The sequence below is a fragment of the Cebus imitator genome, unplaced genomic scaffold (genome assembly GCF_001604975.1).
Source record: "Cebus imitator isolate Cc_AM_T3 unplaced genomic scaffold, Cebus_imitator-1.0 Scaffold478, whole genome shotgun sequence".
NCBI lineage: Eukaryota > Metazoa > Chordata > Mammalia > Primates > Cebidae > Cebus > Cebus imitator.
In genome coordinates this window covers 1,227,601-1,243,159 of record NW_016107793.1, presented here as the reverse complement: position 1 = coordinate 1,243,159, position 15,559 = coordinate 1,227,601, and the positions used below count along the sequence as shown (strand labels likewise).

The following is a 15,559-nucleotide window of genomic DNA, read 5'->3' as shown; positions in this document are numbered from 1 at the left end:
ATAGGCAAGATTGGTTCTATCATAGCCTATGCCAGTGACAGCCCTGAGCAATTGATTATGAAACAATTCTACTTCCTAGTGCTGGCAGGTCAATGTGACAGTCTTGCCCTCATCCTATCTCAGTTTATTTCATGACCTTGGCCAATATACACTGAAGGAAAGCCAATTTCGGGACAAATTCCTTATATTTATATCCCAAAATTCTTCAGCTTCTGCGATTCATGGAAACAGGTCACTAGTAATATATAATCTCCTCACCCTGGAACAGCTCCCTACTGGTTTCTCTTTTTTGTCCTTTAAAATAGATGGCATATCCAAATCCCTAAAATCCTCTAACACCAAATCACTAAGGTTCTCAATTTCTTCAACTACAAATTTAGCGGGCACCACATCCACTTGAGCAGCTTTCTCATGTATTAACTGATACAACCACATCTCCTTTAGAGAAAAAAGTCTACTTTGCATGGGGGGAGACCCCACTAGGGGTAGGGGAGCAAGGGAGGAAGTGCTAAAAAGGTGGCAATTCATTTCTCATGGACTAGAACCATCTAAAGGCTTTACTATCTCAATCTTTCTTTCTCTAGAAAGGCAACATGACTTAATAGTCTTGGAGTAAAAAAACTAGCTCTCCATATATGTGTGCAAGGTCACCTCACCAATCCTAACTCTGTTTCGTCACATGCATGATGGAAGAAAACCAACCTTTATGGGTTGCTAGGGGGATGAAAAACATAAATGTAAGTAAAGGACTTGAAACACAGCAAGTGCATTTCTGTTCCATTCTTCATAAATAAGATTTCTAAGCCTTTGTTTTCATTATTTCCAGATTAAGAAAACAGACTACACCCATCAAAATTATGCATGGGAAGACCAAATGGCACTTACTTCCAGGCTGAAGCAAATGGTATGAGACCCTGAGTATTATTCTGAAAGCAAGTAGCATTATGAATGGATTTTGGCACCAACCTGCTGGCCGCTTGGTCAGATTGAGACAGTCTGCATGGTAAACCTTTGGGCAGCCTGGCTTCTTGCAGGAAACGAGCTGGCCAGCATCCCCGCAACTAAAACACTCATCTTCTCGCTCCTTTGTGATTTCACCCTGGGACCTGCGCTTCCCCTGTTGCTTCTTCTTGAATTTCTTTGACTTTTCTTCTGTGGCAATGGGTTGATTCTATAAGTCAGATATTGAGCATTCTGTCAGCATTCTGTCAACATGTTAGTACCAATCTTAACCAGGTTAACTATCCTTTCTGAGCCTCATTCTCTTCTCTGGGAAAAGAGATTGTCATGAAGATAAAATGCAGGAAAGGTACCTGGTACGTCACAGATACGTAGCAATAATTACCACTTTTATATCAACTACTCTTGCCACCTGAATAAAACAGAAAAGACAAAAATCCTTCTGTTTTTGCTGATACATAGGCTGGTGTTAAATGCCATGCCTTTCATAAGTTATTTATTTATTTATTTAGAGGAAATCTTGCTCTGTTGCCCAGGCTGGAATGCAGTGGTGCAATCTCGGCTCGCTGCAGCCTCCACCTGCTGGGTTCAAGCAATTCTCCTGCCTCAGCCTCTTGAGTATAGCTGGAATTACAGGCACACGCCCGCCATCACATCCGGCTAATTTTTCTATTTTTAGTAAAGACGGGGTTTCATCATGCTAGCCAGACTGGTCTCGAGCTCCTGACCTCATGATCTACCCACTTTGGCCTCCCAAAGTCCTGGCATTACAGGCATGAGCCACTGTGCCCAGCCAAAGTTTTATTTTGTATTTGTCTACTTTCAAAATTAAAGAAGTTTCTGTATGTATACACACGTTTCTCGTTCATTCAACAAAGCATAACTGAACTTACTATGAGCACTGTGTTAGGACACAAAAAAGTTAATGCATGGTCCCTGCGGTGACCATGAATTAACTTCGATTAACTTGACTTGATACATATCAAGTCAAATTAGCTTCATGTCCACCACTCCCAAGGCGGACCCTGGAGCAGCCAGCAGATGTCCTCTCCGTGTTCCCCGCAGCCCATACTTGGGTCACCAAATACTGTGGCTCTTTATCACATTATTCATTTTGACCCAGAAACATCCAGGACCAATCTACAAGGCTTAATGGAGGTCCATCCTATTCTGACAGACCATTGTCTTTACTAAGAGTCCACAGTGATCTCTCATTTCTCAATTTCTGCTATAGCGCCTACCTCTCACTGATTCCTGTAAAATGCTATCCTATGCAGACCTCAACAATGCAGAAACAGACATCTGCAGTACACTTACCACCATTAAATATGGGTTAAACTCAGTTACTATTTTAATTTATAGGAAACAAGTCAACGAACATCTTAAGGAACAACATTAAACCAACAAAAACTAAACAAAAAGCAAAATAAAACCCAATATAGAGGTGATTCTCCTTATTTAACAAGATAAAAAACAATCATTGGATGTTTCTTAATTTTCCCGTTATTGCTCAAAATTATGTACTCTTTTTTGGACAGGCACGATGGCTTGCGCCTGTAATCCCAGCAATTTGGGAAGCCAAGGCAGGTTGATCACCTGAGGTCAGAAGTTCAAGACCAGCCTGGCCAACATGGTGAAACCTTGTCTCTACTAAAAGTACAAAAAATTAGCCAGGTATGGTGGCGGGCACCTATAATCTCAGCTACTTGGAAGGCTGAGACAGGAGAATTGCTTGAACCTGGGAGGCGGAGGTTGCAGTGAGCTGAGATCACACCACTGCACTCCAGCCTGGGCAACAGAGCGAGACTCCATCTCAAAAACAAATTTATTTACCCTTCTTATTGGCTTCTATGTTAATTTACATGTTTTCAGTTCTTAAAGTTGAGTTTCAAAATCAAAAAGGCATACAGAACATACTCCACTGAAGCCACTATTTAGTCTACTTTGCATCAAAATCAAACTTCAATTTTTACTATGCTCTTATTTATGATTAGAGAAATCTTGAAGCATCCAGATGTTCATCTAGTATGTCCATCAATTATATTAAAAAATTAACACAATCAATAAAAATAATCAGCAAGGACTTTAAAAAAAATAAGAAAAGGAGGATACAGACGTGGAAATGATACTTAACAGTTACAGAATTAGAATTCAATTTTTCAGAAAGTGCACACTAAAAAACAGGAAGACACAACAATGCTTATACTTTGTTATAATGGGGAGATTAAGAGTTCTACTTTTATCTATGATGTTATGCTACCTTTAGAAACTTAAACTCCAGATTTTTTGGTATCTTCAGAAAGAGAAACTGTGAGAGAGAGAGAGAGAGAGAGAGAGAGAGAGAGAGAGAGAGAGACAGAAAGGGGCGGGGGGACAGACACAGATATACCAAGAATCCAAGTGGCTTATTAGATGTGAGATCAAGACAAGGGAGGTAACTAGCCTTCTTTATAAGGTCCTATTTCACAGCATTATTATCTAGAAAAGGATCACCATTTAAAGTCAGATGGTACAAAACACTTCAGGAATATTCTTTAAAACCTCTTATGTAATTGAATTGATCAGCCAAATGCTTAGTGAATTGCAAGTGGCCCTATCAACACCTGTTCAATGTCATTAATTTCTCTTTTTTTCTTTGAGACGGAGTCTTGCTCTGTCGTTCAGGCTAGAGTGCAGTGATGTCAACTTGACTCACTGCAATCTCCACCTCCTGGGTTCAAATGATCCTCCTTCCTCAGCCACCTGAGCAGCTGGGACTACAGGCACGTGCCACCACGCCTGGTTAATTTTTATATTTTTAGGAGAGATGGGGTTTCACCATATTGTCCAGGCTGGTCTCGAACTCCTGACCTCTGGTGATCCACCTGCCTCAGTCTCCCAAAATGCTGGGATTACAGGCATAAGCCACCAGGCCTGGCTCAATGTCAATAATTTCAAAGAAATATCTTCTTAAAATGAAGACTGCCCTGACACTGTTAGGGAGGTAGGTCTGCACCACTAATCCCAAAGCAGAAGTCTGGAAAGGTGGTACCTTTGGCCTTACACCCAAGAAGCCACTGCAGTTCGGGGCTCCACATTTGCAAACAGTCTTTCCATTCCCAAGACATTCTAGGTTGTAGTTGAAGGTAAGTTCAGTACCTGCATAAGAGACCATGAAAAATTAATATCTGTGGTTTTAATTACATTATTTCTGTATTAATTACAAAGGATACCAAATCTCGAGAACAAATTAATTTTAAAAAGAATTTTTTAAAAGGATTAACTCTAATCCTATATTTTAATAAATTCTAATCCCATGATATTAATAATTAGCTAATACAATTTAACAGAGAAAACTTAAATGGCTTAACAAGTAATATTTAAGATAACTTTTACTATAGAGGTGTTGATTACCTCAAGTTGTCTTTCATTTGTTTACTAATCATTCAGATTCAAAATATGTAAATTTATTACCAAAACAAACAAAAAACAACTTATCAGTGTATCAGGCCCTGGGAATACAAGTATGAGGAAAACTCTTTTGTCTATTCTCAGGTGAACACGTTACCTGGCAGCACTCTGGAGAGGCATCTCAGTACAGAATAACACTGGAAATATGTAGATTACAGAGTGGTTGTAGGTCCACTTACATCACAGCCTTAGCAGGGTAATGTGAACCCTGAGCAGCCCATTTTAAAATGGAGAAATCTAACAAGCTTACTGAGAGAATATGACAACGCACATAGCAGTAATTTGTAAACTTTAATAAAAGGTACTCAAAAAAACCTGTCCTCTTTCTGTCAAAGGTCCATTTCATCAAAAGTGTGAGAGGAAATAAAAGAAACTTTCAAACTTAAAGCCCATAACTAAAAGCCAGTTATGGAAGGCCTACCAAATATACAAAGAGGTACCTTTGTACAGGGCTAATAGTTTACAGTTACTGTATAAAGTAACCACCATTCCTATTAAAAATTGTCAAGTTTTAGGAAGATTTCCCTTTGCAGTCTGACATGCCTTTTATCAGTGAGACTGATATACACAGTTTTTCATCTAATGTTGAATAAAATCATTAGTATCATTATTTCTTTATTCGAATATATTCAAAATACAAAGCAGCTAACTTAGGGATAATGCTGTAGGAATAGCAGAATTATTCACGGCCTGATAAGAGGCTCATGCCATAAGGAGCTTGCAGGCAGAGTGAGAGTGACCAATTTAACAGGAGGGTCTATTTCCCATCTCATGCCTGAACTTACTGGATTGAATCTTTGGTGGTTGGTTTTATTCACACTGTTTTTTTCCTTTTTCTTTCTTTCTTGTTTTTTTTTTTTTTTTGAGACAGAGTTTTGCTCTGTTGCCCAGGCTGGAGTGCAGTGATGCGATCCTGGCTCACTGCAGCCACTTCTGCCTCCTGGGTTCAAGCTATTCTCCTGCCTTAGTCTTCCGAGTAGCTGGAATTACAGGCGCCTGCCACTATGCCTGGCTAATTTTTGTATATTTAGGAGAGATGGGGCCAGGCTGGTCTCAAACTCCTGACCTCAAGTGAGCTGCCCACCTTGGCCTCCCAAAGTGTTGGGATTATAGGCGTGAGCCACTGTGCCCAGCCCCACGCTGTTTTTTTCTTAATAGAAGATTTATGGATAACTAAATTTTTGGAGACATGATGTGCTTATAATACAGAACTCTACCTTATACATAAATATAAGAAAGCAGGACACTTGCCGTAACTGGCTGCTCACTGAATATACACAGCGTAAGCATAATCACATAGTGGCTAAATTAAATCAGAAATTATCAGTGCTCATAAAGTAAACAATGATACCATTCTAGGAAAGAGTCCAACATGCAATAATCCTTGATAGAACTCCAGTTACTGGACATGGCAAAGGGCATCAGAGAAGAGATAAACAAGGAGTAAAGATGGTACATGTGGGAGACAGTAAGTTGTGGGTATGCGAAGAGCCCAGGAAGTTCAATGAAGGCCTCAGCTCTGACAGGCACTCCACCTGTCACTTAGCACATCCTGTCTCATTTTCCCCATTCTGAACCTATGCAGACTGGAAGCCAAGTGAACAGGAACAAAGTCTGAGAATTTCAATACCAAGCTACCTGAGCTGATGAAAACAGGAAAAAAAGAAGAGAAATTGGCCTCCCAAAGTGTTGGAATTCTCTCCTAGACATGGCAGAGGAGGACATCCCCATGGATATGAACTGAAGATTCTGAGTAGAAGAACGGGATTGTCAGCAGTCAGCAGACACAGAACTAAATCATATGATTGATTTATTACAGAGGAACTATATTTATATTGATTTAATATGGAAGAACCTCTCCATCCCTGGGGTGATCAGAGAGAAAAAGGAAGAAAAGAATGAAGGAAAAAATATATTGAGTGTCCCATAGATTAAATTTAAAAAACAAACACAAAAACAGACTAAGATCTGAACAAACATCATTTTAATTCTTTTATCTTGATCAAAGCTTCCTGTGGACAACAGTGACTGAGCAAAAGAGCACTAAGGTCTTCCAGAACATTCAAATGGGATTTCTGCTTCAACAGTAATTAGACTATACAATTGTATATTAGACTACTGAGGCCAGTTCTATCCCAGTTTGAGTATAGGAGACTGATTTTTACTGTTTTGCTCATATCCTTGGCAAAACTAAATTTGAAAAATAATATACTTTCTTGTACATTTCAAAATGTACAAAGTTGGCTGGGCACGGTGAGCGGATCACGAGATCAGGAGATTGAGACCATCCTGGCCAACATGGTGAAACCCCATTTTGGTCTCTACTAAAAATACTGGAAAAAAAAAAAAAAAAAAAGCTGGGTGTGGTGGCGCATGCCTGTAGTCCCAGCTACTCAGGAGGCTGAAGCAGGAGAATTGCTTGAACCCAGGAGGCAAAGACCACAGTGAACCAAGATCACGCCACTGCACTACAGCCTGGGTGACGGTACGAGACTCCATCTCAAAAAAACAAAACAAAAGTTTACAGAAATTTCAATATTTAAAAAATCATGCAATTTGGAGTGTGTTACATGCATAGGTATACATGTTCAAAGTAAGTGTATCAAAATGCTGAAGGTATAGATTAAGATCTTTTATGGAAAATACCACATCTTTACTGTCAAACCATTCAGCCACATCAGATTTACTTTAAATTCAAATAAACTTATTATTATTTGTCCTGGTTACAACCATCTCCCTACCCCATTAGAGAGACACATACCCAGATGAGCCATGACAGAGCACTAAATTCTCCAAAGGTCCTATTCTTTGGCATCCTAGAGGTTGAGGGGTTTCTGTTGTTTTGTGTATGTATTTTTTTTGTTGTTGAGACAGAGTCTCACTCCGTCATCTAGGCTGGAGTCCGGTGGCATGATCTTGGCTCACTGCAACCTCTGCTGCCCAGGTTCAAGTGATTCTCCTGCCTCAGCCTCCTGAGTAGCTGGGATTACAGGCACCTGCCACAGTGCCCAGGTAATTTTTGTAGTTTTAATAGAGATGGGGTTTCACCATCTTGGCCAGGCTGGTCTTGAACTGCTGACCTTGTGATCCATCCGCCTCAGCCTCCCAAAGTGCTGGGATTACAGGCATGAACTACAGCACCCGGCCTTGTGTGTCTATTTTTAAGAGTCAGAGGTCTCACTATACTACCCAGGCTGCTTCTCAAACTCCTAAACTCAAGCGATTTCTGGACCCAGCCTCCTGAGTAACTAAGACTACAGGCATATACCACCACACCCAGTGGTTTATTTTTAAAATAGCCTTGGGTCCATAACCCATAAGATATGAAAGACCGAGAGACTGACCTTTGGTTTATAAAGTGGAAGAAGGGCAACTGTGAAAGGGAAGGTGAAAAAGGAGACTGAAGAGTTAGTAGTTTCTAAAGCAAACCTATTAGTGGGAAGTTCATATAAATGTGAAAATTTGTTCCGTTAAAACCATCCATGTCCTGAAGACACTGTACTCAAAGAATAAGCCAAGCCAAGCCAAGCAAGGTGGCTCATGCCTGTAATCCCAGCACTTTGGGAGCTGAGGCAGGAGGATCACTTGAGCCCAGGAGTTCCAGACTAGCCTTGGCAACATAGCAAGACCCCGTCGCTAGGCAAAAAAACCAACAACAAAAAAAACAAGCTGGGAATGGGGAAATGTGCCCACAATCCTAGCTACTCAGGAGGCTGAGGCAGCAGGATTGCTTCAGCCCAGCAGTTCGAGGCTGCAGTGAGCTGTGATGGTACCACTGTACTGCAGCTTGGGCAACAGAGTAAGGCTCTATCCCTAGACAATAAAAGTGAATGAATAAATAAAAGAAATGAACCAGTCACAAAAGGACAAATATCATCTATTTATATGAAATATATATAGAAGTCAAATTCAGAAAGAAAAATGGAGGCTTAGTGTTTAGTGGGAATAGAGTATTAGCAGGGAAAGATGAAAAGAGTTCTGGAGATGGATGGTGGTGATGGCTGGACAAAAATGTAACTGAACTTAATTCCAGGGAAGTGTACATAAAAATGTTTAAAATTATAAACTTTATATTTTATGACACCAAAAAACAAAACAAAACAAAACAAAACACACCATGTCCAAGGACCACCTGCAAGGTCTTCATGTGTCTGTGTCTTGGGAGTTTGGAAGTTCATTCTGGATTACAGGACATTGGGATTTTAGATGATAAAACCTGAAATTCATTCAATCTGAGGAAGGTGTTTGTAAAAAACCAAAGCCATAAAATTCGGATGTCAGCTGCAGAATCCTAAAAAGATTCTTACCTGCTTTAATGTCACTTAGCGCAAAAAGGCCTACGCGGGTATCTCCATTCACAGACCACTTCTGTGTTTCACAGTTGGGCTGGCAGCAATGATTCATGAACCGAGCATAGTTTCCTTTGGGACCAGCATCAATGATTCGGTCCTAGAATTCCAAGAGAAGCTACACATCAGACTTCCTGAGACCTCTGCTATGGATTAAAATTTGACTATTCTCTCTAATAAGCTGGAGTTCCTATTTGTAAATATTGAATCTCTCAGAAAAAAAAAAAAAGATCCCAAAGAACTTTGGTTCTCAGAGTGTGATCTCTGGACCAGCACCATCACCATTTGGCAATTTGTTAGACATGCAAATTCTTTTTTTTTTTTTTTTTGAGACGGAGTTTCGCTGTTGTTGCCCAGACTAGAGTGCAATGGCACGATCTCGGCTCACTGCAACCTCCGCCTCCTGGGTTCAAGCAATTCTCCTGCCTCAGCCTCCCAAGTAGCTGGGACTACAGGCACACACTATCATGCCCAGCTAATTTTTGTATTTTTAGTAGAGACGGGGTTTCACCTTGTTGACCAGGATGGTATCGATCTCTTGACCTCATGATCCACCCGCCTCAGCCTCCCAAAGTGCTGGGATTATAGGCGTAAGCCACCGCGCCCAGCCAACATACAAATTCTTGAGTTGTGCTTCAAATGCACTAAAACAGAGACTCTGGGGTGGACCGCAGCATTCTGTCATAACAAGACCGCCAGGGGATTCTGACTACAGTGCAGTTTGAGGACCACTGTCCTACGAACAGCAGCTTGTTCCACTTTCTATTAGGTAGTTTCAACCCAGATGCACCTTAGAAATCACCTAAGAAGATTTAAATACGTACTAATGTAGAGTTCCAATCTCAAAGTAAGATCAGACTATCTGGAGGTGAGGATCTCACAAATCCTAAGTGCACAACTTGAGAAATGCTTACACAGGTAAATATCAAGAAAGGATTTTATTGCAAAAACTAATGCTGGGCGCGGTGGCTCATGCCTCTAATTCCAGCACTTTGGAGGCCAAAGCAGGCGGATCACCTGAAGTCAGGAGATCGAGACCATCCTGGCCAACATGGTGAAACCCCGTCTCTACTATAAATACAAAAATTAGCTGGGCAAGGTGGTGCATGTCTGTGGTCCCGGCTACTCAGGAGGCTGAGGCAGGAGAATCGCTTGAACCTGGGAGGCGGAGGCTGCAGTGAGCTGAGATCAAGCCACTACATGCCAGCCTGGGCATCCAAACAAACAAACAAACAAACAAACAAAAAGATTTTTAAAATTTTACATGAACTTATCAGTACAATAATTAAAGGTTTAACAAATAATTTCTCAATCTGTAAAATAAAAGAATAAAAAAATTATATACTATTAAGTACTTTTCTGACTTCAAACTTGTAATCTTGTAGAAAACATACTCAAAGATAGAATCTCCAATTTTCATTGAATTGTTCAAAAACAAGGCTAAAAGCAGCTGTATTGCCTCTGGCCATGAATACCCAGAAATGAGCATGCTTACCTACTCCAGAACCCCAATCCAGCAATCCCACTGGGTATGGGAAAACACCCTGTCTTGGGAACTGCATTACATGCCTTCAAATACTATGGCTAGAACAACACAAATTTTACAATCTTATAACAGTGAAAACAGCACTTCCCCTTACTTACTTTGTCTAGGGTAAGCATATAGAAATTAGTGATATCGTGTTCCTGAGCATAACGAATTCGAGCTCTGCATTCTTCTTCATCTATAAGCTCACCCACATACTCATTCACAAATTCACCCTAGAACAAGAAATAACTCCTGACTTAATGGGAAAAAACACACCAGTATCCAAATGTATACATTTTTAAAAAAAGTAATGAAAACATCAAATTCTCCAAAGCAGATTACATAAGTATAATTTTATGCACATACAATTACTTTATGATCCCTAACTATTTGATAATGAAAAACACCTTTTTACCCCCACCACTGATACCAGCAGAAAGATTATGATACACTGGATACTAAAGATCTTCCAGAATGGAAGATTTGTAAGTAAACTACAGCTTCCTTATAAAGAGAGATGGATGGCCAATCTCTACTTGCCCCAGAGACTTATTAGATTTTCCTAAATAAACTATGTTCATCGTCCTTGGCACTACACATTCCAAAGTATCATCCTCCCTACTCATGATACAGTCACCCTGGCTTTCACACACATTCACTCCTAACCTGCAAGGCTTTCATGGCCACCTTGCCTGAGTTAACAGCTACTTACATTTCAAGTCTCAATTTAAAATATCCTCAGAAGCCAGGAGTGGTGGCTCATACCTATAATCCCAACACTTTGGGAGGATTGTTTGAGCCCAGGAGTTTGAGACCAGCCTGGGCAACATTGTGAGACCTCACCTCCACAAAAAATACAAAAATTAGCCAGGTGTGGTAATGCAAGCCTGTAGTCCCTCCTACTCAGGAGGCTGAGATGGGAGGATCATTTGACCCTGGAAGGCAGAGGTTGCAGTGAGCAGAGATGGCACCACTGCACTCCATCCGGGGTGAGAGAGTGATAAAAAATAAAATAAAATATAATAAAATATAATATAATAAAATAAAATAATATAATAAAATATAATAAAATAAAAATAAAAAAAAAAAATAAAATATAACCAGAGACAAACTAGTTTCAGTTCCTCTGTCACATATCTCTGAAGCCCTTTATACTTCCACACTGGGAGATGATTGATTCATTATCTCTCTCCCTCCAGAATGTAACCTTTATGAAAGCATGAGCCATATCTCTCCTCTCGTCTTAGTCAGTGCATCCCCAGAACAACACCTGGCACATACAATAGATATAAAAATAAAGACATTACTGCATTTTCATTAAATAAGGCTTAACCTTCTTCTTCATGTTTCATGAAGCCAATCTGTTTTTTCCTTACTTAAAAAAAAAAATTTTTTTTTTTTTTTGTTTTTTTTTTCAGATGGAGTTTCGCTCTTGTTGCCCAGGCTGGGGTGCAATGGCGTAATCTTGGCTCACCACAACCTCTGCCTCCCAGGGTCAAGCGATTCTCCAGTCCCAGCCTCCCAAGTAGTTGGGATTTCGGGCATGTGCCATCACGCCCAGGTAATTTTTGCATTTTTAGTAAAGATGTAAGGCCAGGCTGGTCTTGAACTTCTGAACTCAGGTGATCCGTCCACCTCAGCCTCCCACAGTGCTGAGATCACAGGCTTGGGCCACCACACCCGGCCACTAAAAATATTTTATTAGTATGTGGATCAATGTCTCTGTCTCACGTGCCCAGTGTCCTCTCTCTTAATTACTGGTTCTTGGATAGTCACAAAACAGCAAACAAAGATATAGCATCTCTATGAATGACCCTTCTTTCCATCCTCCTACACAGTGACCATGATCAATACAAAGACCTCTAGAGATCAAAACCATCCATTCTCAAGTGTCTAAACTGCGGGAGGATGTGGCAAGACACAATAATAAGATTAATTATTAACTGTATTTTCCTTGATGATGAATTTTCTAATGTCAAGAATTAACGATATCAAGCAACTGCAAAGAGGAGAAAAAAACAGTAATTTAGCTTTTTCTAACCTTTTTAATATCTGTTTTAGTCCGTAGACCCCAACCCCTCTGTAATGTGCGGAAAATTTCAACCTCTGGATATTGGCGCTTGGAAAAGCACTGGTTTTGACAACGCCCTCCGGCAGGACATACTGTGGGGTGGCACTCATAGAGCAGCATGCGGTTGATGCATTCAGAGTCTATACCACAGGGGTTCTCATCAGTAGCTTTACAATTGCAACGGGGTATTTCAGACAAGTCTGCAGTGAAGATCTGTACCCTGCCAATGGGACGGTTCACCTGGAAAAAGTAGCACACAGTATACTGCATAAAACAAGCCAGCATAAGACAATTCAGGCCCTGAAAAAGGCAAACATTTGTTCCTTGAAGTTGCAGCCACATTTCCCACGATTTTGAACTATCAACATTTAGACAGTTTGATATAAAAACATAGCCTCAGGCCGGGCACGGTGGCTCACGCCTGTAATCCCAGCACTGTGGGAGGCCGAGGTGGGTGGATCACAAGGTCAAGAGACCGAGACCATCCTGGTCAACATGGTGAAACCCCATCTCTACTAAAAATACAAAAATTCAGCTGGGCATGGTGGCGTGTGCCTGTAATCCCAGCTACTCAGGAGGCTGAGGCAGGAGAATTGCCTGAACCCAGGAGGCGGAGGTTGTGGTGAGCCAAGATCGCGCCATTGCACTCCAGCCTGGGTAACAAGAGCGAAACTCCGTCTCAAAAAAATAAATAAATAAAAAATAAAAATAAAAAAATAAAAAAAATTAAAACATAGCCTCACTTGACATATAAAATATGAACTCCACAAGAATTGCTTGAACCCAGGAGGCGGAGGTTGCAATGAGCCAAGATTGTGCCACTTCGCTCCAGCCAGGCTGACAGGGTGAGACGCCATCTCAAAACAATAAAATATAAACTTTACAATTTTTTAAAAATTCATTTAAAAAAACAATTTCAAAGCTGGTAGGCCAAGTGAATTATAAACCAGGTTTCTGCTATTGTCACATGGTGGCGCCACACTCGTTGCTACATAAAAATAGTCATTATTTTTCCTTCCTTTTTTTGTTGCCCAGGTTGCAGTACAGTAGCTGGATCTTGGTTCACTGCAACGTCCGCCACCTGGGTTCAAGTGATTTTCCTGCCCCAGATTCCCAAGTAGCTGGGACTACAGGCACGCACCACCAAAATCGGGTAATTTTTGTATTTTTAGTAGAGACGGGGTTTCACCATGTTGGCCAGGCTGGTCTCGAACTCCTGACCTCAGGTGATCTGCCCTCCTCGGCCTTCCAAAGTGCTGGGATTACAGGCAAGAGCGACCGCATCCGGCAATGCCACTGCACTCAGCCTCTACCTTCCTTTAAAAAATCAGTTAACCCTTGAACAACAAGCACTATTATTTATTCTTTATCATTTTTTAATACATTTGACATAGAAAGCACTATTCTTTTATTTTTATTTTTTAAGACGAAGTCTCATTCTGTTGCCTAAGCTGGAGTGTAGTGGCACGATTTTGGCTCACTGCATCTACCTCCTGGGTTCAAATGATACCCTTGCCTTGGCCTCCCAAGTAGCTGGGACTACAGGGACATGCCACCATGCCTGGCTGATTTTTGTACCTTTAGTAGAGATGGGGTTTCACTATGTTGGGCAGGTCTTGAACTCATGACCTTGTTATCCACCCACCTCAGCCACCCAAAGTGCTCTGATTACAGGCATGAGCCACTGCGCCCAGTGAGAAAGCACTATTCTTAAGTGGGAACTTAATGGCATGAAAACATCTGTGCCTAATTTGGGTTCATCTATGCCTGCTGCATCAGCCTCACAAGTAACTGGGACTACAGGTAGGTATCACCACATCGAGCTTATAATTTGAAATCTCTTAAAAGAACTATAGCAGTGTCACTCATAGATTAATGTAGAAGCAGTGCTAGTGCTAAAAAATATAGTGAAAGTCTGGTGAGGTAAAACATGAAGGTCAAACAGCTATTGTGATACCAAAGCCATCAAGGCAGAGGTTTTAACAAATACTAGCAACATGGAAAGACAACAGATGTTCCAATACAATGATGGATTTGTGCATGAGAATGTGTCTTCCCTCATTTCATATTATTTCTGTGAGAACAGTCAAATTAAGTCTTGTAGGACACAAACCACACATAAAATTTAACTATTAAGGAATTGTGTGATTTTGAACAAATTACTTGCAGGACTATTGTGAGAATGAGAAATATATGTATAGTACAGCACCTAGCTGCCTCTCAAACACGGTAGATATATTAAATTATTTCTTCCTTTCTTATATAACGTCCTTATGATTTTTTCTCATATCAAATTTTCTAGATTACTCATTCTAGTCAACCTAAAATCACTATTACTTAGAAGTTATTTCTATCCTCTAAATTTTCAAATGCTTTCATTTCTTGCATTTTATTATTTGCCTACTCCCCTTTAATATTACAAAATCTACAATCTGGAAATATACTGTCATCAAACCATTTCTCTATCAAAATTTAACAAGAGGAATCCAGGTGCAGTGGCTCACATCTGTAATCCCAGTACTTTGGGAGGCTGAGGTTAGAGGATTGTTTGAGCTCAGAAGTTCAAGACCAGCCTGGCCAACACAATGAAACCCTGTCTCTAAAAAATTTCACAATGTAGTCAGGCATGGTGGCAAGTGCCTGTAGTCCCAACTACTCAGGAAGCTGCAGTGGGAGGATCGTCTAGGCCTGCAAGGCACTCCAGTCTGGGTGACAGAGCAAGATGCTGTTTAAGGAGAAAAAGGATGTTAGGTCTCACTGCCAGATCTGTTCCTAGATTCGTCAAAATACTGGTAAGGTTTGGAAACTTCTTGTTCATGGAGAAATACCCTCAACACATGCAACTGGAAGCCATTAAGGGATAAGCCTTACAGTGTCTAAGGTAAATTCTAAGGGGACAGACAACAACAGGTAATATCAGATACCCAAAACTACAAGTCCTGAATAGGGCATTTGAACATTCACTTCTGATTCAAAGTATTTTTACCTGAACCCTTCCCAAATACACACAAAGGTTCATGCTACTCCTTTTCTCACTACAAATATATGTTTGTGAGACAAAATCTTACTCTGTCCCTTAGGCTGGAGTACAGTAGTGCAATCACAACTCACTGCAGTGTGACCAGGTTCAGGTGATTCTCCCACCTCAACCTCTCAGCTAGCTGGGACAAAAGGCATCCAGATATATATATATATATATAT

At 40.6% G+C, this 15,559-nt stretch overlaps 1 protein-coding gene across 3 annotated transcripts in view; it reads right to left on the bottom strand.

Annotated features, from left to right (window-relative positions):
- LOC108292176 (histone-lysine N-methyltransferase, H3 lysine-36 specific) overlaps positions 1 to 15,559 on the bottom strand; it is a 68,802-nt gene that overhangs the window by 7,378 nt on the left and 45,865 nt on the right. For all 3 annotated transcript variants that reach the window (XM_037732906.1, XM_017512910.2, XM_037732907.1), the window contains 5 exons: positions 12,329 to 12,598; positions 10,404 to 10,520; positions 8,718 to 8,859; positions 3,992 to 4,098; positions 967 to 1,171 (listed from right to left, as the gene is read on the bottom strand). In XM_037732906.1, coding sequence (XP_037588834.1) covers positions 967 to 1,171; positions 3,992 to 4,098; positions 8,718 to 8,859; positions 10,404 to 10,520; positions 12,329 to 12,598 — 841 coding nt within the window. The remainder of the gene's footprint in view (positions 1 to 966; positions 1,172 to 3,991; positions 4,099 to 8,717; positions 8,860 to 10,403; positions 10,521 to 12,328; positions 12,599 to 15,559) is intronic.